The sequence below is a fragment of the Cricetulus griseus genome, chromosome 4, assembly GCF_003668045.3.
Source record: "Cricetulus griseus strain 17A/GY chromosome 4, alternate assembly CriGri-PICRH-1.0, whole genome shotgun sequence".
Lineage (NCBI taxonomy): Eukaryota > Metazoa > Chordata > Mammalia > Rodentia > Cricetidae > Cricetulus > Cricetulus griseus.
Window position 1 is genome coordinate 71,933,536 of NC_048597.1, and position 24,440 is coordinate 71,957,975.

The 24,440-nt window shown below is 42.5% G+C and overlaps 1 protein-coding gene across 3 annotated transcripts in view; it reads left to right on the forward strand.

The window, feature by feature from the left end:
* The window catches only part of Pi4ka (phosphatidylinositol 4-kinase alpha), a 137,422-nt gene that overhangs the window by 14,154 nt on the left and 98,828 nt on the right, over positions 1 to 24,440 (forward strand). For all 3 annotated transcript variants that reach the window (XR_004769993.1, XM_027413201.2, XM_027413200.2), the window contains exons 2-4: positions 12,585 to 12,701; positions 16,344 to 16,437; positions 20,657 to 20,745. Coding sequence is in view for 2 of the 3 variants with exons in the window: in XM_027413201.2 (XP_027269002.1) it covers positions 12,585 to 12,701; positions 16,344 to 16,437; positions 20,657 to 20,745 (300 nt within the window). In the remaining variant the exon portion in view is untranslated. The remainder of the gene's footprint in view (positions 1 to 12,584; positions 12,702 to 16,343; positions 16,438 to 20,656; positions 20,746 to 24,440) is intronic.

Consider the following 24,440-nt stretch of genomic DNA (forward strand, 5'->3'; position numbering starts at 1 on the left):
AGGTCCTCATGCCTGCATAGCAAGCACTTTACCTACAGAAAAGTTCTCTCTCTAACCCCTTTAGTATTTATTAAGCGGCAAGGTATCATAGCCCAAGCTTACCTGGAACTTGTAGCAGTCCTGCTTTGACCTCTTGAGTGGGGGTTACAGGCATGAGCCACATGCTCAGATTCCTGTCAGTTTTGTGTCACGTCCTTTTCCTTGTATTCTCTAGATCCTATTTACTGAAATTTTATATAGTGTTCTTTTTTTTCCTTAGCTTTCTCATCTTTTCTAAAGCTCAGGCCCCATTCTGAGTGTCCATTTCCAGATGAAGGGTAACACTCAGGAAACAAAGGAACAAGCAAGCACAATGTTTTTCAAAAGAAGAAGAAATTATCCCTGCTAGGCAGTATGGGCTTTGCATTTTGTTCCATACTTTACAACCAATTTCATTTGTTCCTGTTGCTCCCAACAGTTTACCATAATCCTGATGATTTGGAACAATACTCAGATTGTTTTACAGTTTTGTAGATTAGAAACCCAACACAAATCTCACTGGAGACAACAGAGCTGTGGGTTAAAAAACAACAACAACAACAACAACAACAAACAATTCCAGACCCTTATAGCTTCTGGCAGTGGTCATCATTCATCATTCCTTGGGTCATGGTCCCTCCATCTGCAGAGCAACAGTGGTGGGCAAGTGTTCACATCGAATGATACTCTGACCTCCTTTCTGTCTACTGCTTCTACAGCCCTTTGTGCTTGCCATGGATTACTCACAGTAATCCAGGGGAGTCCTTCTCGTTTGCCATGTAAAGTGAATACTCTCAGGTTCAGGGACTGGGATACAAATGTTTTTGGGAGGGTCGTTATTCCTCCTTCTTTACCAATGTAGAATCACTGAGTCATTTTTACAGATCTCTGAGTTATTTATTAGTTCTTTTTGATGTCTTCTCTTTACATTCTAAAATTGTGGGCCCAGCTTTTAGTGTCATTTCTGAATGGCCACAAATTATTGGTGTGGGATATTTGTACACTGTGTGAAGATATATTGCAGTGATTGGTTTAATAAAGAGCTGAACGGCCAATAGCTAGGCAGGAGGTATAGGCAGGACTTCCAGGCAGAGAGAGAGGAAGTAGGAGATGAATCTAGGCACTCGAAAGATGATGGAGACTCGGTAAGAGTCAGACACACAAAATGGGAGAGAAGTAAAAGTCACATGGTAGAATGTAGGTTAATAAAAAATATGGGCTAATTTAAGTTAAAACAGCTACTCAGGAATAAGCCTAAGCTATAGGCCAAGCTTTTATAATTAATAAGAAGTCTTCTTGTCATTATTTGGGAGCTGGCTTGTGGGACAGAAAAAGACTCGTTACAAACTATTTCTATTTAAATGTTTTTAATTGAGGAGGCATGGTAGTTTGAAGTCAGAGTAGGCCCTGGAAGCCCCAGGGAGACAAGGTTGTGAAGACCACTTCCTTTAGGACTCTCCCAGTGAAGTGTCAACTGCACAGGCTGTAAGGTCTGGACATGTTGATACTGCTGAATTTTATGTTGCAGTATTTTAGAGCTCAAGTTCCCATTCTGAGTATTAGTTTTCAGATGAAGACTAACACCTAGGAAACAAAGGAGTAAGCAAGCAAAACACAGCCTAACCCAATCCAAAGCACCTGTCGATTACAAGGAGGAGGACTTCAATTTAGCACTTTCCTTTGGAGCACAGTGGCTAGAGAGGCTGGTGGCACCTGATGATCAGGAGTGTGAGGAGGATCTGCTGTACTGTTGTGGGTAAAGCTGGAACAAAATCAAGTGTAGTGGTTGAGAGTGAGAGCCTTCCCCATGTGCTTGCTGGAAGCAGATGGGAGTGTGCAGATAGGAGGCGGTTTGGGGGAGAAGGTGAATGCACTGGCAGTTACAGCCCTGGGAGTGGATCAGCTGGCAGAGTTGGTTTATTGGGGTCCTTCAAATAACTGAGTTGATTTACCTTTAACCTCACTGTTTCCAAGTTAAACCTTCTTTACTCAGTTCTGGCATGGAATGTTTCTAGAGCTTGCCTGCCTTGGGTATTGGTCGCTGGATATTTTTTTAGTGTGGCAAAGAAGCAACAGGAGTAATCTTTCTCTCCCCTACCCCATCTGTCATCAAATCCTTCTAAACAACTCCTCAGCTAGTTAGTTTCCATGTCTTCTTCATCAAGTCACCCGTTTTTACTTAGATTTCTCTGGGGTCTCCTGACTCCTCTTGATTTTCCTGTCCTTCAATGTCCATTCTTCATGCAGCAGCAGGAGGAGCTCTTCATTTTTTTAAAGATTGATTGATTGATTTATTTATTTATTTATTTATTTATTTATTTATCATGTATACAGTGCCTACCAGAAGAGGGCACCAGATCACATTACAGATGGTTGTGAGCCACCATGTGGTTGCTGGGAATTGAACTCAGAACCTCTGGAAGAAGTCAGTGCTCTTAACCCCTGAGCCATCTCTCCAGCCCCAGGAAGAGCTCTTCTAAATCTCCATTCTGAACTCACGAAAGCCTCTGCCCTCCACTACTGATAAACTACAGCCTGGTACCAGTTGGCTGGTAGCTCTGAGGGCACTGTCTTTGCCATGATTTGAATTTTAGGCAAATCTGCTCTCTCTTTCCCTCTGGAAATGTTATTTGCTTCTTTGCCAATTTAGTGGGCACCTTTGCAGACCCTCCCTGGTCACTCTACCAAAAGTTGCTTTTCTGAAGCCAGGTGGTAGTGGTAGTGGCAGCACACACCTGTGATCCCAGCACTCTGGAGGCAGACACAGGCAGGTCTGAGTCCATGGACAGCCAGGGCTACACAGAGAAACCCTCTCTCTCAGGGGAGGGGTTCCTTTCAGATCAGGCCTGTGGTGTTGGTATATAATCCTAGCCACTTGGGGCCAAATCAAGAGGGTCTTCCTGGATTACAGAGAGAGTTCAAGGACAGCCTGGACAATTTAGTGAGACTCTCTCTAAATAAAAAAGTAGAAAAAGAGCTAGGCACACAATTGAGGGTGGTGGACACGTGTGTAGCATGTCTGAGGCTCTGGTTTCAGTCCTCAGTCCCATCCCTCTTTAAAACTCCTGGTTATTTGTTATTTCTTTCCCTTTAAAGTATTTTTTAATTATTTTATTTTGTGTGCATGGCTACTTTGTTCACATGTATGTATGTGCTCCATGTGTGTGGCCAATGCCTCTGAGATGAGAAGAGGGCATTGGATCTCTGGGAACTGGAGTTATGCGCAGCTGTAAACTACCATGTAGATGTGTGTGCTAGGAACTGAACCTGAGTCTTCTAAAAGAGCTCTTAACCACTGAGCCATCTCTCTGGACCAGGGGTTCTCAACCTTCCTATGCTGTGACCCTTCAACAGTTTCTTGTGTTGTAGTGACCCCAACCATAAAATTATTTGTTTTGCTACTCGGCCTCTCTGTAATTTTCACAACTGTAATTTTGCTACTGTTATGATTTGCATTGTAAATACCTGATCTATAGGATATCTGATATGCAACCCCCCAAAGGGTTTCTACCCACAGGCTGAGAACTACTGCTCTAGACCCATCCTCTTTTTTTTTTTTTTTTTTTTTTTTTTTGAGATAAAGTCTTGCAATGTAGCCTTAGCTAGTCGAGAATTCACTGTGTATCTGAGACTGGCCTCTAATTTCATGGCTGATTCTTCTGTTTTTTTCTTTCCCACTCTTGGAATTACAGATGTGAATCACCATGTCTACCCTTTCAGGCACTTTTAAAATAATGATTTTATTTTTAATTGTGTGTGTGTGAATGGGGAATGTGGGGGTGTGAGTGTGGGTAGGTGTTGCACAGGTGTGTGAATATGCAGTGTGTGTCAATGTCAGAGGACAGCCTTAGGCATTGTTCAAGTGTCCCCCACCCCTTTGAGCTGGCATCCCTCATTGGATTGGAGCTTGAAGAGGAAGCAAAGCTGGCTGGCCAGGCAGCCATAGGGATCCTCCTGTTCCTGCTTCCCTGGTGCTGAAGTCACAACCACATATACTGACTGTCTCACCTGGCTATTTTAAAAATATAGGTTGTCCTCATGCTTGCAATGGAAGCATTTTACTAACTGAGCTATCTCCCCAGCCCAGTAAATCCCATTTAAAATTTTTAAATTGTATTTCCTATGTATATGTGTGAATGCTGGTGTGTGTGTGTGTGTGTGTGTGTGTGTGTGTGTGTGTGTGTGTGTGTGTGATACTGTGCATATGAAAGTCAGAGAACAGCTTTTGGTATCAGTTCTCTCCCACCTTGTTAAGGCAGGGTGAATAGCTTCTGGGTGATTTTCCTGTCTCCCCTCCCATCTCATCGTAGGAATACTGGAATCACAAGTGTACAGTACCATGTCCATAGTTCCATAGTATTGAACCCAGATAGTCAGGCACCCTTTAAGCCACTGAGCCATCTCCATTACTCCCATTTTAGTTTTTCAACTTTTTTTTTTTTTTACCATGTTGGGGATCAAATCCAGAGTCTTGTATAGGATAAACATGTACTTTAGCACTCTACAGCTATGACTCTAGCCTAAAATAATAATTTTTTGTGGGTTAAAAAAAGGTTGAATATTTACCATTTCATGTGGTTAACTGTAGCAGGCTTTCCTGGACCACTAGCCCCCAAATCATGACATGGAGACTTATTATTAATTATGGATGCTTGGCCTTAGCTTAGGCTTCTTTGTAGCTAACTTTTTAAATTTAAATTAGCCCATTTCTATTAATCTATGTGCTGCCCTATTTACCTCATCTACACACTGTCCTACTTTCCTGCTTCCTCCGTTGTCTGTCTGTCTGGCATCTGGCTGGCTGGCTGACTGGCTGGCTGGCTTCCCTTTTCACTCTGCCCACCATCCCTACCTATCCCTCCTCTGCCTGACTATTGGCTGTTCAGCTTTTTATTAGACCAGTCAAGTGCCTCAGTCAGACAAGATAAAACAGCAGTACATCTTTACATAGCTAATCAAATATTCTGCAACACAAACAAATGCAACACATCTTTACATATTCTATTTCACGACATTTCCCCACCTTTGTCTAAATAAAAAGAGAAGGTTTTAACTTTAACATAGTAAAACTATATACATAAGAACAATTATTGGCTGGACGGTGGTGTCGCACGTCTTTAGTCCCAGTACTCGGCAGGCAGAGGCAGGCATATCTCTGTGAGTTTGAGGCCAGCCTGGTCTTCAAAGAGAGTTCCAGAACAGTCTCCAAACCCACAGAGAAACCCTGTCTCGGGACCTCCCCCCCCCAAAAAAAAAAAACAATTATTGAGTAAGAATTATATCTGCAATATCCAATCTGTGAGTATTTGACAAATTCAAAGAAAATACTCCATTATTTATGCTATCTTGGTGAGTCCAAAGTTTTTTTTACCTAATTTACCTTCTATCATGACAAGGAAAACTGTAACTATAACTATCTAGTTTTCAACTCCATCAAAGATCTGAGAAGGATATATTACCTGAGTAAACAGGAAGTGTAGTGCAATCAACTTCTAAAACTATAGAAATGGTAGACTGCCTGGATGTTGTTTTATCTTCAGCACAGTGGCTTTGCCTCAATCTACTGCTATCTCAGCCAGCAATTGCAACTACCAATTTACTGGTTTGCTTCTAGTAGCGGCCTGGCCATTCAGGCCACAGCCTGGCAAGAATTCTGCTCCTGCAGGCACTGGCCCTGTCACTGCTGCTAAAGGTAGCTGTAACTAAATCTCTATTGGTATAATTAGGAATAAGACTTGAGATTCAAAGGCTGGGGTAAAAATCTGTGAGCTCAGAGAGGCCGAGTAGCAAACCCTCTCTCCTTGCTGACATTCACGGAAGACCCGTGCTTCTGCTTTGCTAAACCAGAAAATCCTGTGGCACCCCAAACCCCACCCTACTTCCTGTGTCTCTCCATCTCTCCTAGATGCCCTCTGCGGCTCTATGATTACCCTCTGTCAACTAGTTGCTAGCACAGCCTCTTGACTCAAGGTTAATTTTATTTAATTAACGCAAATGCAGACTAAGGGTTCACAGTGTGAATATCCCCTAACACCTGGACAGTCACCCAAGGTTCCTCTGCAATGTTGGGACATCCATCTTTGGCCTGCAGGCCTAGATTGTCTGGCAGACTTTTCTATGAAGCAGAAAATTTGAAGGACTGTCCCACCTTTTCTTGGCAAAGTCCAGCAGTTGGTTTCCTTTGTGTCCTGCAGACTATCTGGCAGACTTTTCTTTGAAACAGGAATTTTGAAGGACTCTCTTGGAAAAGTTCAGCAGTCTTTTTCCTTGTGTCCTGCGTGTCCAGTTTGTACAGCATACTGTCAGCAGTCAAGGCAGAGCAGTTTCTTGCCCAAATGGCTGGCTTTGTCCCAGTGAAAGTAAACTCTGTATGGAGGTTCTTCAATGCCCATCATCCCTTTGTTTTCCCCCAGAAGGGTTTCTCTGTGTAGTTTTGTAGACCAGGAGGGCCTCGAAATCACAAAGATCCACCTGGCTCTGCCTCCCGAGTGCTGGGATCAGAGGCGTGCACCACCACCACCTGGTGCCTGTGCACATTTTTAAACACACTGTAACATATTTAGAGATTCTTTTGGTCTAGACTTGTTCTACTGTGCACCTGTAGCATTCTCTGACCAATTGAGTCAAACCTTAAACTCACTTCTCGGCTTTGGGCTGATGGCTGACTCGCTCTGTCCCATTCAGGTCTGTGAGAGGCAAGCTTTACACCGGTGTGCTTGGCCAAGAGCTGCATTTAATTGGAAGCTACATTTAACTGGGAGCTGCGTTTAACCACCCCAGCTCTAAAAAGTTGTGACAACACTATGCCTAGTGTTTTTTTACGTAGCTTGTTGTTTCTACTTAACATTCCAGCTGCTCAATTGCTCACTTTATGGCACAGCCAAGTCTCTGTACACTACAAGCATCAGGTTGCTAGGAAGCTGTGCTGGTTTTTTGTTTTGTTTTGTTTTGTTTTTTGTTTTTTGTTTTTTAAGATTTTATTATGTATACAACATTCTGCTTCTATGTATATCTGCACACCAGAAGAGGGCACCAGATCTCATAATGGATGGTTGTGAGCCACCATGTGGTTGCTGGGAATTTGAATTCAGGACCTTTGGAAAAGCAGACAGTGCTCTTAACCTCTGAGCCATCTCTTCAGCACACACACCCCCTTAGCTTTATTTCTAGCTAGCTTTTTAAACTTAAACTAACCCATTTCTATTAATCTATGTGTTGCCCTGCGGCTCGTTTAGCTCATCTACACACTGTCCATCCTGCTTTCCTGCTTCCTCCATGTCTGTCTGTCTGGCACCTGGCTGGCTGGCTTCCCTTTTCACAATGCCCACCATCCCCACCTGGCTGGCTGGCTTCCCTTTTCACTCTGCCCACTATCCCCACCTATCCCTCCTCTGCCTAGCTGTTAGCCATTTGGATTTTTATTAGACCTTAGATATCAGGTGCCTTAGGCAGACAAGGTAAAACAGCAATACATCTTTACATAGTTAAACAAATATTCCATAACATTAACCTAATGAAGTGGTTGAATTGTTGCTTTTCTACTAAAGTTTCTGGGTCCTAATAGCTTCCTTGGGGGAGGGCGTGGTGTCAATGACACAGATACCAGGAGTCAGGTGAAAGGATAAATAGTAGATTCATTTATTTAGCAATGATGGGAACCTTATACCCTCTCAGCACCCAGGTGTTCCAATCCATTGACATCACATGCCTCCCCCTCCATTGGCCAGGCATGATCAGGACCTCTGACAGCACCAGTCAGGCTCAAGGCTGGCTCATCTCTTGGCCTGGTAGGCCTTAACTTCCTACATACTAATACTGACTATTTTAGATCATTTCCAGTTTTCCCATAAAAACATACCTACATAATCTTTGCCTGAGTTTATAATTATTCATTTGCAGTTATTACTAGGAGGAAAATTAGTAATGGTACTTCTTGTGAGGTGTATGTGTGTGTCTTTGTATGTTGGGGATAAAGATGGGGTGTCACCATTTTGTATTTGCCTGTTTAAATCTAAGCTAACAAGAGCCATTTGTTTTCTATAAATAGATTACAGTTTTAATTTATTAATGCGTTTTCAGGGCAGATATCAAACAGTAATTGCCACATGGTATAAGAGCATGCCACAAAAGCCAGGTGGTGGTGGTGCATGCCTTTATTCCTAGCACTTAGGAGGCAGAGGCAGGTAGATCTGTGATTTCGAGGCCAGCCTGCTCTATAGAGTGAGTCCCAGGATAGCCAAGGTTACACAGAGAAGTCCTGTCCTGAAAACCAAAGAACAGCCAGGCAGTGGTGGCGAACGCCTTTAGTCCCAGCACTCTTAGCACTCCGGGGGCAGAGGCAGGGGGATCTCTGTGAGTTCAAGACCAGCCTGGTCTACAAGAGCTAGTTCAAGGATAGCGTCCAAAGCCACAGAGAAACCTTGTCTCGAAAAACCAAAAGAAAAAAAAGAAAGAAAGAAAACCAAAGAACAAAACAAAAGCAACTCAGGTAGGAGTAGGCATCGTGCTGAGGGCACCATGGTACTGGGGATTGCAGCCTGCCCTGACTCAGAGCGCAGGCTTTAATACTGAACCATACCTGCTCTCTTCAGCATTTGTTTTCCTTTTTCCTTTTTTTTTTTTTTTTTTTTTTTTTTTTTGATACAGGGTTTCTCTGTGTATTAGGCTTGGCTGTCCTGGAATTTGCTCTGTAGACCAGCTTGGCCTTGAACTCAGAGATCCACCTGTCTCTGGGGATAAAGGTGTGCTTCAACACCCCCTGGCTTTCTTGAGCATTTTACCCTCAGCCCATGTTCCTCAGATTTTGTATGCTGTAGGGGCATATGCTGATTATTTCAGTAGGTGGAAATGTTCTGTGTATGCCATTTTTTTTAGACAATGCTACTTTGTAGCCCAGGCTACCCTGGAACATTCTGTCTTTATGCTTCTGCCTCATAAGTTCTGGAGTTATAGGCATGCACCTTCTCCTTATGATTTATTTTGGTTTGATTGAAACAGTCGCAACATGACTATGTACCCAAGGGTTTCTTCATCCTTGCACGTCTTGGCACCTTACTAGGGTTGACCAGGGAATGATGAAAGGACAGACCCAAAGATGTCAAATACTGAAAAATGGAATCTGGTGGGCTATGCTCACTCTCATGAGTGGCCACGCAACCTGAAAACTCACAGTGTTTCTTGTACATAGTTGAACATGGAAGTGGGGTTATTGCATACAGATAAACAATAAGGCAAAGGTTATTGCATACAGATAAAGAGATGAGTTATTATACACAGCTGAACAGAGACAGGTTTAGCTAATCTAGGCCAGAGCTGTCTTCAGGTCATGAACATTGGTTCTCAGCCTGTGAGTCACGACCTCTTTGGAGCTTGCAGATCACAGATCCTGAATATCAGATATTTACATTATGATTCATAACAGCAGCAAGGTTACAGTTATGAAGGAACAATGAAATAATTTCATGGTTGGGGGGTCACTACAACATGAGGAACTGTGTGAAAGGGCCCACGGTGTTAGGAAGGTTGCAACCATTGCTCTAGGAGGAGAAAGCTGTGGTAACATTTTCTGCACACATCTGCACACATAGTAGGGAAAGGCTTTGCCAATTCCCCGAGCCTGCCTGGGGAAGTCCTTGCTGTTTCCCATGGGTCTTAGGCATTGGCATCCTTGATGTGGCTATGCTCAAATCAAATAGCACTCTTCATTCAGGACTCATTCCCTGCAGAGGGTGACCTTGAACTTTTGATTCTCTATCTACCGCCCAGCGCTAGGATTATAGGCATACAACACCATGCCTGGTTTATATGGTGCTGGGGCTTGAACCCATGGCCTTGTGCATGCTAGACAAGCACTATCCCAATGAATCTACATTTCAGCCCATGGCTTTCTTATTGTGTGTGAATTTCATGCATGCTTGTATTTTGGTTAAGTCTACCCCAGTTCCCTCCCTCCTGATTTCTTTCTTACGCCACACTACTATTCCCTCCCACGTTCACATGGGGTTTAGTTTGTTTGTTTAAATCCACTGAGCTCACTTAGTGCTGCCTCTTTGTGCTTAGGTGTGGACATCTATAAGAGCAAGAGTAGCCTCTCAGCCTGAAAGAAAATGACCCCTCCCTGAGAAGCTGCAGTTGGCAGTAGCTCCTCTTACAGGGATAGGACTCTGACTACCTCCCTCACCCACCCATCTGGAGAGTTTCATCTGGCTTGATCTCCACAGATCTAAGCATCCCACACAACTGCTACTAATTCACATCTCTATGTAGTCCTCTACTGCCTCCAGTTCTTACCAGCTCTCTGTCCTCTTCTGCAACCATTTCAGAACCTTGTGAGGAGGCATGTGATATAGATATCTCATTTAGACTGATCACTCTGCTATCTGTTTGTCTATTCCTTGACCAGTTGTGAGTCTCTCCATTTATCACTACTGCAAAAACAAGCTTCTCTGGTTTTGGTTGAAAAATGTACTTATCTGTGTGTACAATGATAAGCCATTAGGAGTTGTCTTTTAATACTATGTCCATTTACAGAATGATAGAAGTTCTCCACTAGAGCATATGGCCTCTCTAGCCACAGGTTCTTGCCCTGGTAACAGTGTGAGCATGGGTTCTATCTTGCGGAATGTGGGCCTTAAATCCAATAAGAAAGTAGTTGGTTATTTTCCCTAATATTTGTGCCGCTATTGCACCGGTGGCCATATCTTGCCAGGTCATCTGTTGTAGCTCAAAGGGCTGATGGCTACATAAATTTGATGATTACTTTTCTCCTCCAGTAGTATACATAGCACCTTCTAGCACTATGAAAGCTAGCCAGTAGGGATGAAGCTTTTAGGATGGTGCCAGTTGGAGTTTTCCATGTTCTATGACTCATATATGTGTGTCTTCAGCAGTAGGGTCTTACCATCAAGTTCTGGAGGTATGTGAAACCCCAAAGACCAACAACTCCAAAGGAAGGATCCCATCCCTGTCACTGAACTTTTTTAGGGGGGGCGGTTTTCGAGACAGGGTTTCTCTGTGGCTTTGGAGGCTGTCCTGGAACTAGCTCTTGTAGACCAGGCTGGTCTCGAACTCACAGAGATCCGCCTGCCTCTGCCTCCCGAGTCCTACGAGTGCTGGGACTAAAGGTGTGTGCCACCACTGCCTGGCTGGCACTGTGCTTTTTATTTGATAATTTTTGATGTTTGGGAGAGGCATTGTCCTCCCGTTGTGAGGTAACTTCATTTAAACTCTTTTAGTGTGTGCACATTTGTGTGTACCTGTGTGTATTTTAGGAAGCTTCTATAGTAATGTTATCATATGACTTTCCTTTTTTTTTTTCCTGAGACACAGTTTCTCTGTGTAGCCCTGGCTGTCCTGGAACTGACTCTATAGACCAGGCTGGCCTCATACAGAGATGGGCCTGCCTCAGCCTCCCAAGTGCTGGGTTTAAAGGTGTATGCCACCACTCCCCTGCTTCATTACCATTCTTATACCTCCCAGGACCATCTGCCTGGGGTGGCTCACAGTGGACTGGGCCCTCCCATATCAATCGACAATCAAGGAATGCCCATCAGACTGCCTATAATCCATCCTATTAGAGACTGAAGTTTTTTCCAACCAGATGATTGTGGGTTTTGTTAAGTTGAGAATACTAAGCAGCTCAAGTTTACAGCAGTCTACTCCCACCAGTAGTAAAGAGTGGTCTCCTTTCCCATGCCCATGCCAGTGTTTATTGTTATTTGGGTTTTTTTTTTTATATTAGCTATTCAGACTGGGGTAAGATGAAATATAAAAGTAGTTTTAATTTGCATTATCTTGATCAGTAAAGATGTTGAACATTAAGCTGGGCAGTGGTGGCACATACCTTTGATCCCTGCACAGGAGGCAGAAGCAGGCAGTGATTTCCAGGACAGCCAGAGCTACACTGTGAAACCCTGTCTCAAAAAACCAAAAAGGGGGAAAAAATGTTGAACATTTAAAACATTTATCAGATATTTGTGTGTTTTCTTTTGAGAACTCTTTAATTCCATGCCCCAGTTTTTAATTGGATAATTTGTTTTCTTGATGTTTAAATTTATTTAGTTCTTTGTGTATTTTAAATACTAACCCTCTATCAGATGCATACCAGTAAGGTGTTTTAAGTGAAATAAAGCAGTGACTTACTGGTTATGTAGACTTTTACAGGTTGGGTTGGTTTTTTTTTTTCCTCCAAATGTGACCTTCTAGTTTTGGATGCTGTGTGTTTGCTTATTTGTTCATCTGAGTGTGTGTGTGTGTGTGTGTGTGTGTGTGTGTGTGTGTGTGTGTGTGTTCTCAAGCAGGTGCACCATGTCACATACATACAGAAGAGGCTTCAGATCCCTGGAACTAGACCTAGAGACAGTTCTGAGCAACCATGTGGATGCTGGGAAACCTAACCCAGGTCCTCTTCGAGAACAATAAGTGCTTTTTACCATGGAGCTCTTTCTCCAGCCCTGCATTTTGTTTTCTAACAAGACTTATTTTTATTATTTTTAAGTTTCTGTACATATGTGTATAGGTGCCATCCCTTCAGCCTCTTGTCTTTTGCTTTAAAATCTCATTTCTAGGTCCAAAAGCTGCTTTGCATGTGCCCAGTAGATTTCCATGGAATCTTCCAACTCGATGAAAGACGGAGAGATGCAGTGATTGCGTTGGGCATTTTTCTCATTGAATCTGATCTTCAGGTGAGTCTTTACTAAGTTTATGTTTCCTCTGTGTGAAGGGTGTGTAATGAGAATCTGCACTGTATTCTGTGTATTTGCCTAGTCCTACAGCACTAGAAGTGTGCTTCTAACCTAGTCAAAGTGATGAGGGGAGGAGCGAGACAAGGTAAATAGGACAGTGGCATGGAGCACCTAGGAAACTTATCAGATTGTTTATTTTTTTAGCTCGAGGTAGGATCTCTATATAGCCTGGTGGTCCTGGGTTTGACTGTGTAGCCCAGGCTGCCTCAAACTTGCAAAGATACACCTGCCTCTGCCTCTCAAGTACTGAGATTAAAGGCATGTGCCACTGCCCAGCCAACTTACTGTTTCTTTTAAAATGTGTTGTAAAATAAATAATAAAGGTTTTAAACTTTTTTTGTTTGTTTTGTTTTTCTCAAGACGGTGTTTCTCTGTGTAGCCTTGTAGACCAGGGTTGTTTCAAACTCACAGAGATCCACCTGCCTCTGCCTCCCAAGTGCTGGGATTAAAGGCATTCACCACCACTGCCCAGCTTTGGTTTTAAACTTTTTTGAAATTTGGGAGTATAACTAAGATAAAATTCTTTTGAGATATAATTGCATATTTTACAAAGTAGGCTTGCTTTTTAGTAGCAGGTAAAATGTTCCTCAGTCATAGTTCATCAATCATATAAGATCATATTTATCAAAACTGAATAGAAATAAAATTTTAATACATGCTAATAATATTTTGGGAGAGATTATACCCCAGTCTTCTTGCTACAATGGAAAATTGTATATTGTTGCTTCACTTTTTTTTAATAATTACCAATGCTGGGGGCTGGAGAGATGGCTCAGAGGTTAAGAGCACTGGCTGCTCTTCCAAAGGTTCTGAGTTCATTTCCCAGCAACCACATGATGGCTCACAACCATCCAAAACTAGATCTGGTGCCCTCTTCTGGTCTGCAGGGACACATACAGACAGACACTGTATACATAATAAATAAATAAATCTTAAAAAAATAAAATAAAAATAATTACCAATGCTGGCTGAAGTAAATTCTTGATCATTGGATACCAATTGCAATTCATTTATATGTTGTTTATCATCTCTAGATACTATTTTTGGAATTCTAAGTTTAATTGTTCTGTTAGGAAAATAATGTTATGTAATGAATATTCATCTAAAACCATTAGTCTGTACTCCCTAGAGATTATACTCTGATAAATATTATTTATTATTTATTTTGTTTTATGAAACAGAGTCTTGTATATCCCTGGCTTAGTTTGTTAGTAAAGACTTTCCTAGCTATGTAGATCAGGCTGGCCTTGAACATGGTAGGGTCTGTTTTTCCACTGCTGGGATTTCACGCATGCTTATGAACCTGTTTGTATTTTTCTGTTAGAAGACCTTGCTGGCTGGTTGAGGTTGCAATCTGTTATGGCCTGGCAGCTTTTCCCAGAAACTTGGCAACCTGGAAACTTCCTCCCTCCCCATCAAAACTTCCTGCCTCTACCTGCCCTTGTCTGTAAAATGCCCCTGGGCCTGGAAGACTGAATTTATCTGAAAGCTGTCTCTAAGCCAGATGCCTGATTTATCATTAGCTTGACCCTTGGCACAGATTACTGCTAGAAGACTTGTGTTAGGAACTCTGCTATAGAACCCTACTGCCACATATGAAGCCTTGTGATAGGAGCATGGCTCTTAATGCAGACTAGGGTTTGTCCGCAGGCTCCACAGTCATGTATATTCCTTATTCCTTATGCTCTGGAATAAAGCTGAGCTGATTCACTAAAGTCTGTCTCCCAGAGGGCTTTTTGCATTGTACCCACAGCTGTCTGTCCTAACCCTGTTCCCTGTTTTTGCTCCCTTCACCCTTCTGGACCAATGCAGCCAGCAATCCCAAAGAGGAAGCAGAGCCACATTTTCATTGAGTATTTGTCCCTGAACTCTGGGCCTTGCACATGCTAGGCAAGTGTTGTACCATTCAGCTGCACCCTCAGCCATTCTAGTTTTCTATTTGCCAACTTGTATTAAGTATAAAATGAGTTGTAGAGGGCAGAAAAGAATTTCTACACTATTGCTATTCAAATATGTATTACTTTAAAATATTTTTGACATATGCATTGCTTGATAGAGTTACTTGTAAATTCCAAACATCTACCTGACTTTTCTAAGATGGAAAGGAAGAAGTAAGTACAAACTTTCATGTGGTTTGGTTTCTACATAAGGACTGAGCAGGTGTCAGATGGCACATGACAATTTAGCTGTACTGCCAGTTCCACCTTTGGACTCTTGGATACAGATGGAGCCCAGCATACTTTATTAGACCCTGAGAAGGTCAAGGGGCCATGTCTTTATCTTGGTTCACTTCCTGTTTATTTTGCTTGACTCTGTCCAGGATGTATTGGCTGCCTTCATGTCTCTCCTGAGCTATCAAAGCAACAGTTGTGGCCAGAGTAGTTTATTCACCATGTATTACTAAAGCCCCCACATTATATAGGGAGGAACCAAAGCTCTTCTTCAGATGGCAGTGCAGTGCAGCCCTTTGGAGTTTTGTGCTTATGGTCCTAGACAGATGTTCTAACCACTACCTTTTATCATTTACAGTTTTTCCTTTTTGCTTATAAATCTGCATTTAGACCAAGCTTGGAGTAATCATTAGATAGAGATGCTTCAAAGCTGGGTACCACACTAGGGTGGTGGTTCATCAGATGGAGATGCTTCAAAGCTGGATACCACACTAGGGTGGTGGTTCCCATTTGTGATCCCAGCACTTGGGAGGAAGAGGCAAGTGAATCTCTCTTAGTTCAAGCCCAGCCTGGTCTACATAGCATCCCAGGCTATCTAGAGCTAAATAGTGACACCTGTCTTAAAAAAGAAAGAAAGAAAGAAAGAAAGAAAGAAAGAAAGAAAGAAAGAAAGAAAGAAAGAAAGGAAAGAAAGAAAGAAAGAAAGAAAGAAAGAAAGAAAGAAAGAAAGAAAAGAAAAGCAGTTTCTTTCATTGGGCTACTGTTAGCCATTGAAGTCTGATGCTCAGCTTTCAAGGACTAAAGGGACATAAAGCACAGAATTTAACAGAAGTAGAGGGAAGAGGACAAGGAGTAAGAAAAACAGCAAGTCCAGAAGCTCAGGCTGTGAGTGTCATGTTGGTCCCAAGAATCTCATCTTAGGATCTTGATCCGTGGTGGTTTTGGGCAATCTCTTATTGAAGGCAGACTTAAGTACTTGCATTTGAGTGCCTTCTGAAGAGGCACGTATAAGCTCCTGTCCCCCAGAGAAGTCCACTAGGCTGCACATTATATACCGTAGGCATGTTTGAGTTCCTGTGGAATAGACTGTGACATCCTCTGGACTATGATATATAGAAATAGAAAGGGTAGGCCAGGCTCAGCACTCAGAAGGCAGAGGCAGGTGGATCTATGTGAGTTCCAGGACAGCCTGGTCTACAGAGTGAGTTCCAGGACAGCCAGGGCTGTTACAGAGAGAAATCCTGTCTTGAAAAAAAAAGAAAGAAAAAAATAGGAAGGGTGATGCCATCCATGTGAACTTCTGCTTTACATTATCCCTAGAGATTCTGAGATTCTTAGCTTTTCGTAGCTTAATCTATGTGAAAAAGCCTATGAGTCACTTACTAAATACATTTTTTGTTTGTTCTTTTAGCATAAAGACTGTGTTGTTCCTTATCTTCTTCGACTTCTCAGAGGTCTTCCAAAAGTGTACTGGGTTGAAGAAAGCACAGCTCGGAAAGGCAGAGGTAATTTCGTATGTTTATCCTGAATGCAAAAAACAAGCAAACATAGACATTAGGCAGCTTCTGGCTGGTCCTGGCAGATGTGGAACAACTTCACTGCCCTCACACTGCTACCCCGGACCTGTGGGTGAAGGGGAAAGTGGCTCAGCCTGCAGCTTCCCATTGCACTCTTCTGGGCATGAGCTCATTCTTTTGAGACTCAGAAACTTTCATTCTTGTTTGTCATTGGCTACAGTAGAGTCTCTGCATTGTCCATCCCCAAACCAACCATTTTGCCCTTGAGCTAATAGATTCATTTCTAGAGAAAGGTTAGTTCTCCACATTCCAATGCTGCTGTTCCAAGGGTAAGATGGACACTGAGGATATAACCACAATTGCTCACTAGAAATAGCTTTATCAACTTTGTTGCTTTTAAGTTTCACTTCATCTCCTACTTTAAAACATTATGGTGTACATGGTGATACATGCCTTTAATCCCAGCAGAGGCAAGCAGATCTCTGAGTTCGAGGCCAGTCTGGTCTACAGAATGAATTCCAGAACAGCCATGGCTACAGAGAGAAACTCTGACTCTAAAAAATAGAGAGAGAGAGAGAGAGAGAGAGAGAGAGAGAGAGAGAGAGAGAGAGAGAGAGAGAGAAGGAGGAGGAGAAAGAGCAAGAAAGAAAGAAAGGAAAGAAAGAAAGGGCATGAATTCATATGCATTTCGTTTTTAACTGGTATTTTGTTTTGGATTTTGGGGGTTAGGAGTGTCAAAGGGAAAGTCACAGCCTTGGTCCCACATTTTCTCTGCTGCCCTCCTTTTCCTTCCTTCCTTCCCTTCCTTCCTTCTTTCCTTCCTTCCTTCCTTCCTTCCTTTCTTCCTTCCTTCCATCCTTCCTTGTGAAATAGTCCTATAGACCCACTGTGTGCCAAGTTTGTGTTAGCTACGACATTGATGTTTGTGTGTACTGATACCCTGAAGTTCCCAAAGGTGTTCCCACTTGGAACACCTCCAGCGTTTTAGGGTTCCTGATTCATAAAACTGAAGTTTCTTTGGAATCTAGTTATGTAGTGTTTTATATAAAACCTTTGGATGTATCATGGTGGGTTGGTGTCTATAGTGAAGACATTGTTTTTTTCTCATTAGGTGACGCTGCCCTAACTTGTTAAGGAGGCTCACTTTGCCAAAGAAATTTTGCTGTTGTCACAAACATCCTGATTTGGCCTATGCGCCTTCTGATGTGTGGTTTTCAGCCTTTTAGTTGCCCACCATGCCCAGAGCTGACTCCTCAGATTATGATTTTCCACAATTCAAAGGGCCATAATTAACAGAAGTCTATATGTACAGCTATTACCTAATAACAGAAGCTATTGGTGTTCCTTTACTTATTTGTTTATTTGATTTAGGTTTTTCGAGACAGGGTTTCTCAGTGTGTCTTTGGAGGCTGTCCTGGAACTCACTCTGTAGATCAGGCTGGCCTCGAACTCACAGAGATCCACCTGCCTCTGCCTCCCAAGTGCTGGGATTAAAGGTGTGTACCACCACCACCTGGCAAAAATTATTTTTAATTATATATATTTTATTATATATGAAATAAATAACTATATGAAATTATGTAATTATATATAACATAATAATATGTATATGGATGTGTCTGTGTGGGTATGTACTTACATGTGAGTGTGGTGCCCTCAGAGTCCACAAGAAGAGTGTCGGATCTCCTGGAACCACTGTGAGCTTGCTTGGTGCTTGGAGGAAAACTTGAGTCCGCTGCAAAAGCAGGCTGCACTCTTAACTGCTGAGTCATCTCTCTAGCCCTGGTTTCTTTGAGACCTAGCAATCACCATCATCATCTCCTCTTCTTTCTTTTCCCCTTCCTCCTCCTCCACCCGCTGAACTCCTCAGCAACGGCACTAATGTGCACAGACATAGACATATAATTAGGGGTCATAAATAAAACTTTTAAACGAAAATCACTTTTATAATCACAGATTCATGTTATTTAAGTTTTGACATGTTTGAAAGTTTTGACATGTTTGAAATACTGTTAAAATATATAAATTTATAGATTTTGTGTATGAACTGGGGATTGAACCCAGGGCCTCATGCATGCTAAATATGTGCTTTATCACCAAGAGAGAGAGTGTTGATAAGAGGGCTCTCATCATCCTGGAACTCATCAAGTAAAGTAGGCTGGCTGGCTAGCAAGCCCCAAAGATCCTTCTGTTTTTTTGTCTCTGCCTAGCTGGCACTGGGACTGCAAATGTGTGCTGATTGCCTACCTTTTCATATGGTTGCTGCAGATCAAACTTAGGTCTTCATGCTGCCCACCTTCTTTTTTTTTTTTTTTTTTTTTTTTGAAAAACAGTATAACTTATGCTTTAAAAATCTAGAATAGTGGTTCCCAAAGTGAACAGTCTAAACTGCTATAAGCCCCAAAATGATTTTGATGCACACACAGGTTTCAGAGCTACCTAGGTGGTGTTTTAAAATTCTAATAGAATTCTGATAATCTTCTGCCATATACTAAGAATATCCATGGGCTTGGAGAGATGGCTCAGAGGTTAAGAGCACTGGCTGCTCTTCCAGAGGTCCTGAGTTCAATTCCCAGCAACCACATACATGGTGGCTCCCACCATCCATAATGAGATCTGGTGCCCTCTTCTGGAGTGCAAGGACACATGCAGGCAGAACACCATATACATAATAAACAAATAAATTTTTAAAAAATCCATTAAAAATAGGTAGTCTTTGTTGTTGTTGTTGTTGTTGTTGTTGTTGTTGTTGTTGTTGTTTTTCAAAACAGGGTTTCTCTGTGTAGCCTGGCTGGCCTCCAACTCAGTTATCTGCCTGCCTCTGCCTCCCAAGTGCTGGGATTAAAGGTGTGCACCACCACTGCCTGGCTTAGAAAAAGTGGGTACTCTTATGTCTTTGATCCAGAATTAAGATTGATTACATGATTCATGATAGCACATGATAACCATGGTTGGAACAATGGAGGTGGTTCTAACATCTGAAGGTACACTGGACAGAAATGCTGCACATGTGTAATTTTTGGTGTTTTGAATGAGGTGCTCTTTCCAGCTTTAATTGCTTTGAAGAATTTCCCTGCTATTAGGCTTAGTCTGAGAAGGACTTAAAAGTTTATAGGCATGCCTGGTATGTGGTTCAGTAGTCAAGAGTGCAGCTCTGAAACTCTTGGTGCAATCTCCAATGCAATATGCACATATACCTGTGTCTGTTTCATTCTGTTAAAGTGATATTAATATGTATTTGATGGTTACTGTTCCTGTACCATTGCTTATACTCCATTTAGATTTATTTTTGGGTTGAAGATATAGCTCACTTGTTAGAATGCTTGCCTCCAGCATGCTTCGGGCCCTGGGTTTGATCTCCAGCACCATATGAACAAGGCATAAAACTAATGATCCATTACCAATAATCCATTACCAAATCTGTAACCCAACATTTAGGAGGTAGAGGCAGGAAGATCGTATGTTCAAGGTTGGACCAAGGAGGTGACCACACAAGCCTGATGTCCTAAGTTCAGACAGTAGAATCAATGTAAAAGCTGGATTTGGTCAGTCAGGTCCCAGAAATCCAACCACTCCTGCAGCAAGGCAGGAGCTAGAGACAGGAGAATCCATGGAAGCTTTCGGGCTAGCTGGAATACGTAGCACAGCACAAACAAAAAAGAATGTAAACAGGGTGAAAGGTAAAGACCCACACCTGAGATTATCTTGTAACCACCACAGGAATGCTGTGGCACATGCATACTCATAAAACACAAGAATTCAAGATCATAGTCTGTCACCATGAGTTCGTTCCCTGGGACCCACATGATGAAAGGAAAGAATTGACCCTACAAGTTGTCCTCTGACCTCTACACATATGCTGGGTCACTCCCCCCCCCACACACGTGTGTAATTAAAAACAGCTGAAAATTATTGCAAAAGTCTATGATAAACGGACAGAACTGAAGCTCTGAAAACCAAACCCTTGCCTTCTTTTAGCTCTTTTTTTTGTTGTGTGTTTGTTTTTTGAGGTCTCATGTATCCCAGCCAGGCCTCAAATTCCCTGTGTGATGAGAATAGCTTTGAACTTCTGGTGTTCCTGTTTGCTGCCTAAGTGTTGGGATTCCAGGCTTGAGCCACCACATCTGCTTTCTTACCTCATTTAAGCTGGTCCTTTGGCTGGCTGTGTGTCTGGTATTTAATGTCTTTGGTGCTTTGTGTCTTCCAGGGAACCTCCCAGTTGCAGAGAGCTTCAGCTTCTGTCTGGTCACTTTGCTGTCTGATGTGGCTTACAGGGACTCCTCCCTGAGGGATGAGGTAAGTATCAGATGACTGTCCTGCCTGGATGCTAATTGAAAACCTCAGAATAACAGAAAGTGGGTGGGAATCATGATTGGGTTGTGTTGGGGTTTTTTTGGGTACTATTTGTGTATGTATGTATATGTGTTGTTACACACATGTGTACATACATGCAGAGGCCAAAGGAGGACATCGGGTGTTTTTCTCTTGAGCTCTGCGCACCTGTGCATAAAATGTCCCCTTCTCCCCCCACTTCTGTCTGTCTGTTCTGATGCTGGGAACTTACCCCAAGGCCATGTACTTCCCAGGCAAACACTTTACCACTAAGCCGCATCTCCAGCCCTTTCCACCTTTTTGAAACAGGGTCTCTCACTGAACTGAAGCTCACTATTTGAGCTAGACTGGCTAGTCAAGTGCCGGGGATCCACCTGTCTCTGCCTCCTGAGTGCTGGGATTTAAGGTGTGCACCACCACCGCCTGAATCAACCACGTTCATAATCAGACTTATCATTTAGAAAATCAGTTTTTAAAACCTGGAAACTAGAGGCCTCAGAATTTGGGGAACAGAGAGAGCAATATTGTGAGTTTGTTTGAGAATTCTTCTGCTTATCCAGATCAAACAAAAATATAGCAGGCTTTTTATCTATTTCATCCTGGAAACACCATGATCAATTAGCCAGCACCAAAGGTCCATAGGAGTCATGCCACCATAAAATTCATTTTGCCCATTGCAAGCTAGGCCTTATGGACATTGCTTTGTCTATAGTGCCTATGGTGATTGGAGTAAGAATGACCCCCTTAGGCTCATATATTTGAATGCTTAGTCATCAGGGAGTGGCACTGTTTAAGAAGGGTTAGGAAACTGGCCTTATTTGGAAGAAGTGTGTCACTGGGAGTGAGCTTTGAGGTTTCAAAAACCTATGTCAGGTCCCCCCCCCCCCCCACTCTGCCTGTGGATCAGGAGGTAACTCTCAACTACTTCTCCAGCACCATGCCTGCTATCTTGCTACCTGCCTTGATGATAATGGTCTAAGCCTCTGAAACTGTAAGCAATCCCCAATTCAATGTTTCATAAGAGTTTCTGTGGTCATGGTGTCTCTTCACAGCAATAGAACTTATTACATGCCCATTATAATAACTATGATCACCTTGCCTTTAGTGATCATAGTTCTCACCATATGAATCTTACAGGATTAGGGAAGGGCCTGTCTTCTGGGCCTTCCCATTGTAGAGGATTAGGTTTCACACTGTGTACCCACTCTTGCAATTTCCCTGAGCTTTCAAATCCCTTTATCAGCACTTAAGCCACCAGATGTCAGACATCCCCAACTCCTTTGACAAACGCTTCAGGAGACTATTCAACAAACTTTTGATTCTTTTTTAGCTGTGCAATCTTCCATATTAAACCTAGAATCCCCACTCAGAAGGTCCATATCAGTAAGTGCAGCCTGATCCAGTTTATGTTCCTTCCATCATTATCCCTCACACTTAAAATCCATTCCCACACATCCCCTATTAAAGAAGGGGAGAGATAGAGAATAGAGCATAGCAAAAGAGAGTTAGAGAGTAAGAGCGAGTAGGTGTACTCATCCAGGACTGTGAGAGAGTGGAGAGTAACAGAGAATAGAGAATGGAGAGAGCATAATGAGAATAGCAGGGTTATAAGAAGAAAGAGTAGCTGTGGGGAGAAAAGCCCTAGAGCTGTAGGGAATTTCCGGTAGAAAAGGAGGTGTTAAGGATGCTACTAGCATGGACTTGTGACACTGAGGGAGCCTGGAGGGCAGCATGGACTTTGACATGGTGATAGGCACCAGAGGTAGCCGTAGGCCGCTTCTACCAGAAGTAAAGGAAATGACTCCTTTTGACAGATGGGAACCAATTTCACAAGTTCCTGAGAAATGCTAGCTTTTATCTAACCTTCAGAAATTCTCCTATTGTCCGATTTATGCTCATTTCTGGATATTTGGAGTGGCTGTGGGACTACCTGAGACCTAACATTTCCCAGACTTGTGCTTGAATGTGTTAGCAAACTCTTTATTAGTAGCAGTATAGCACACTTCTTTGTGGACTGCACTTTAACTCCCCTCGAGGAACCTGCTTAGCCTCAAGTCTGGTTATAATCTAGAGGCAACTGTAAGTGAGCCCTGAGGGACATCAGTATTATTTGCCTGCCATCTCCATCTGACAAAGTCACTGCTGGTTTAGCAGACAGTAAAGGATCAATTTCCTCAGTCAAAGGTGGGAAAGGGTGTATTTCAGGGGGTGGGGGTACATCTGCTGAAGTAGAGAGACTACTTCCTCAGGTGAGATGAACCCTTGAGAATCTGAGGGTTCAAGTTCTCAGCTTCAATAGGATCCTCCCACGCATCTCCATCCTGAGATACAGGGCCCCATTCTTTACCAATTAATGCCCTTACTTTAACTGCCAGCACCTTCCGAGGCTGGGGCTTTAATTTTGTTGTAATTATGCCAACTTTATAATGAAGGCTTCAGTTTGATTTTCCACAGAGCAGCTTGAGCTCTGTGGAGGATTCTCTTCCTGAGCACACTTAGACACCTTTAGACTGTTAAATGGGCATCTGGAGCTGGTCAATTTCATCACTGCATTCATTGTTTTCCTTCACTATTCTGAGATGCTAAAAGTTGGTTGATTTTACCTCAGAGCTCATTCTTTTTCTTTGCCAGTTTATCTAGAGTTGCTGGGAACAACCAATTGGTGTCACCATTTTCCTTACTTTCCCACAAACTGTCAAAAGTTTTATATACAGAGTCACCAAGTCCATTGCCTCTCACAATTGGTGAATCAGGATAATCAGATAGATGCATTTGTCTCCTTCAGTTTGTAATATAATCCACACCGTGAGCTTTCAATACTCCAAGCTTCTAGGAGAGGCTTCAGTAACTGTAGATGTCAGCAAGTTGGAAAGCCTATTCCAGATACTTAAAAACATTCACCCTTATACTTCTGTTGTTTTAGAACCACTCCTGGTACCAAAGTCTGAATTAGTTAGGAGTCTCTAAAGCAGTGGTTCTCAACCTATGGGTCATGGCCCCTGTGGAGTAGAATGACCATTTCACAGAGGTCACCTAAGACCATCAGAAAACACAGATAAATTTACATTACAGTTCATAACAGTAGTAAGATTACAGTTATAAAATAGCAATGAAGATAATTTTATAGTTGGGGATCACTACAACATGAGGAACTTATTAAAGGGTTCAGTATTAGGAAGGTTGAGAACCACTGTTCTAGAGGGACAGAACTGATAGAATAAATAGACATGTGATGGGCATTTATTAGGTGACTAATATTAGTTGTGGTCCAGCTAGTTTAACAGTGGCTGTTTACCAATAGAAGGTCCACAAACCCCAAAGAAGTAGGCTCTAATGCCATGAAGGAGTGGACTTGCCAGAGAGTAAGAGAGGGCAAGCAGGCAGAGAGCAAGAGCTGCCTTCTTCCATGTCCTTATAGGTGCATGTTGCTATTTCAAGTGAGTTAATTATGAATAATCCCTCACAGGTATATCCAGCCTCTTGGAATTTAGTTAATTCTAGGTGTAGTCAAGTTGACAACCAAGAATAGTCATCACAGTGGTGTTTTGTTGTTTGGGGTTTTTGTTTTTGTTATTTGTTTTAAGCAGGGTCTCTAAGTAGCTCTGACTGGTCTGGAAGTCACTATGTAGCCTGGACTGGTCTTGAATTCACGGATAACT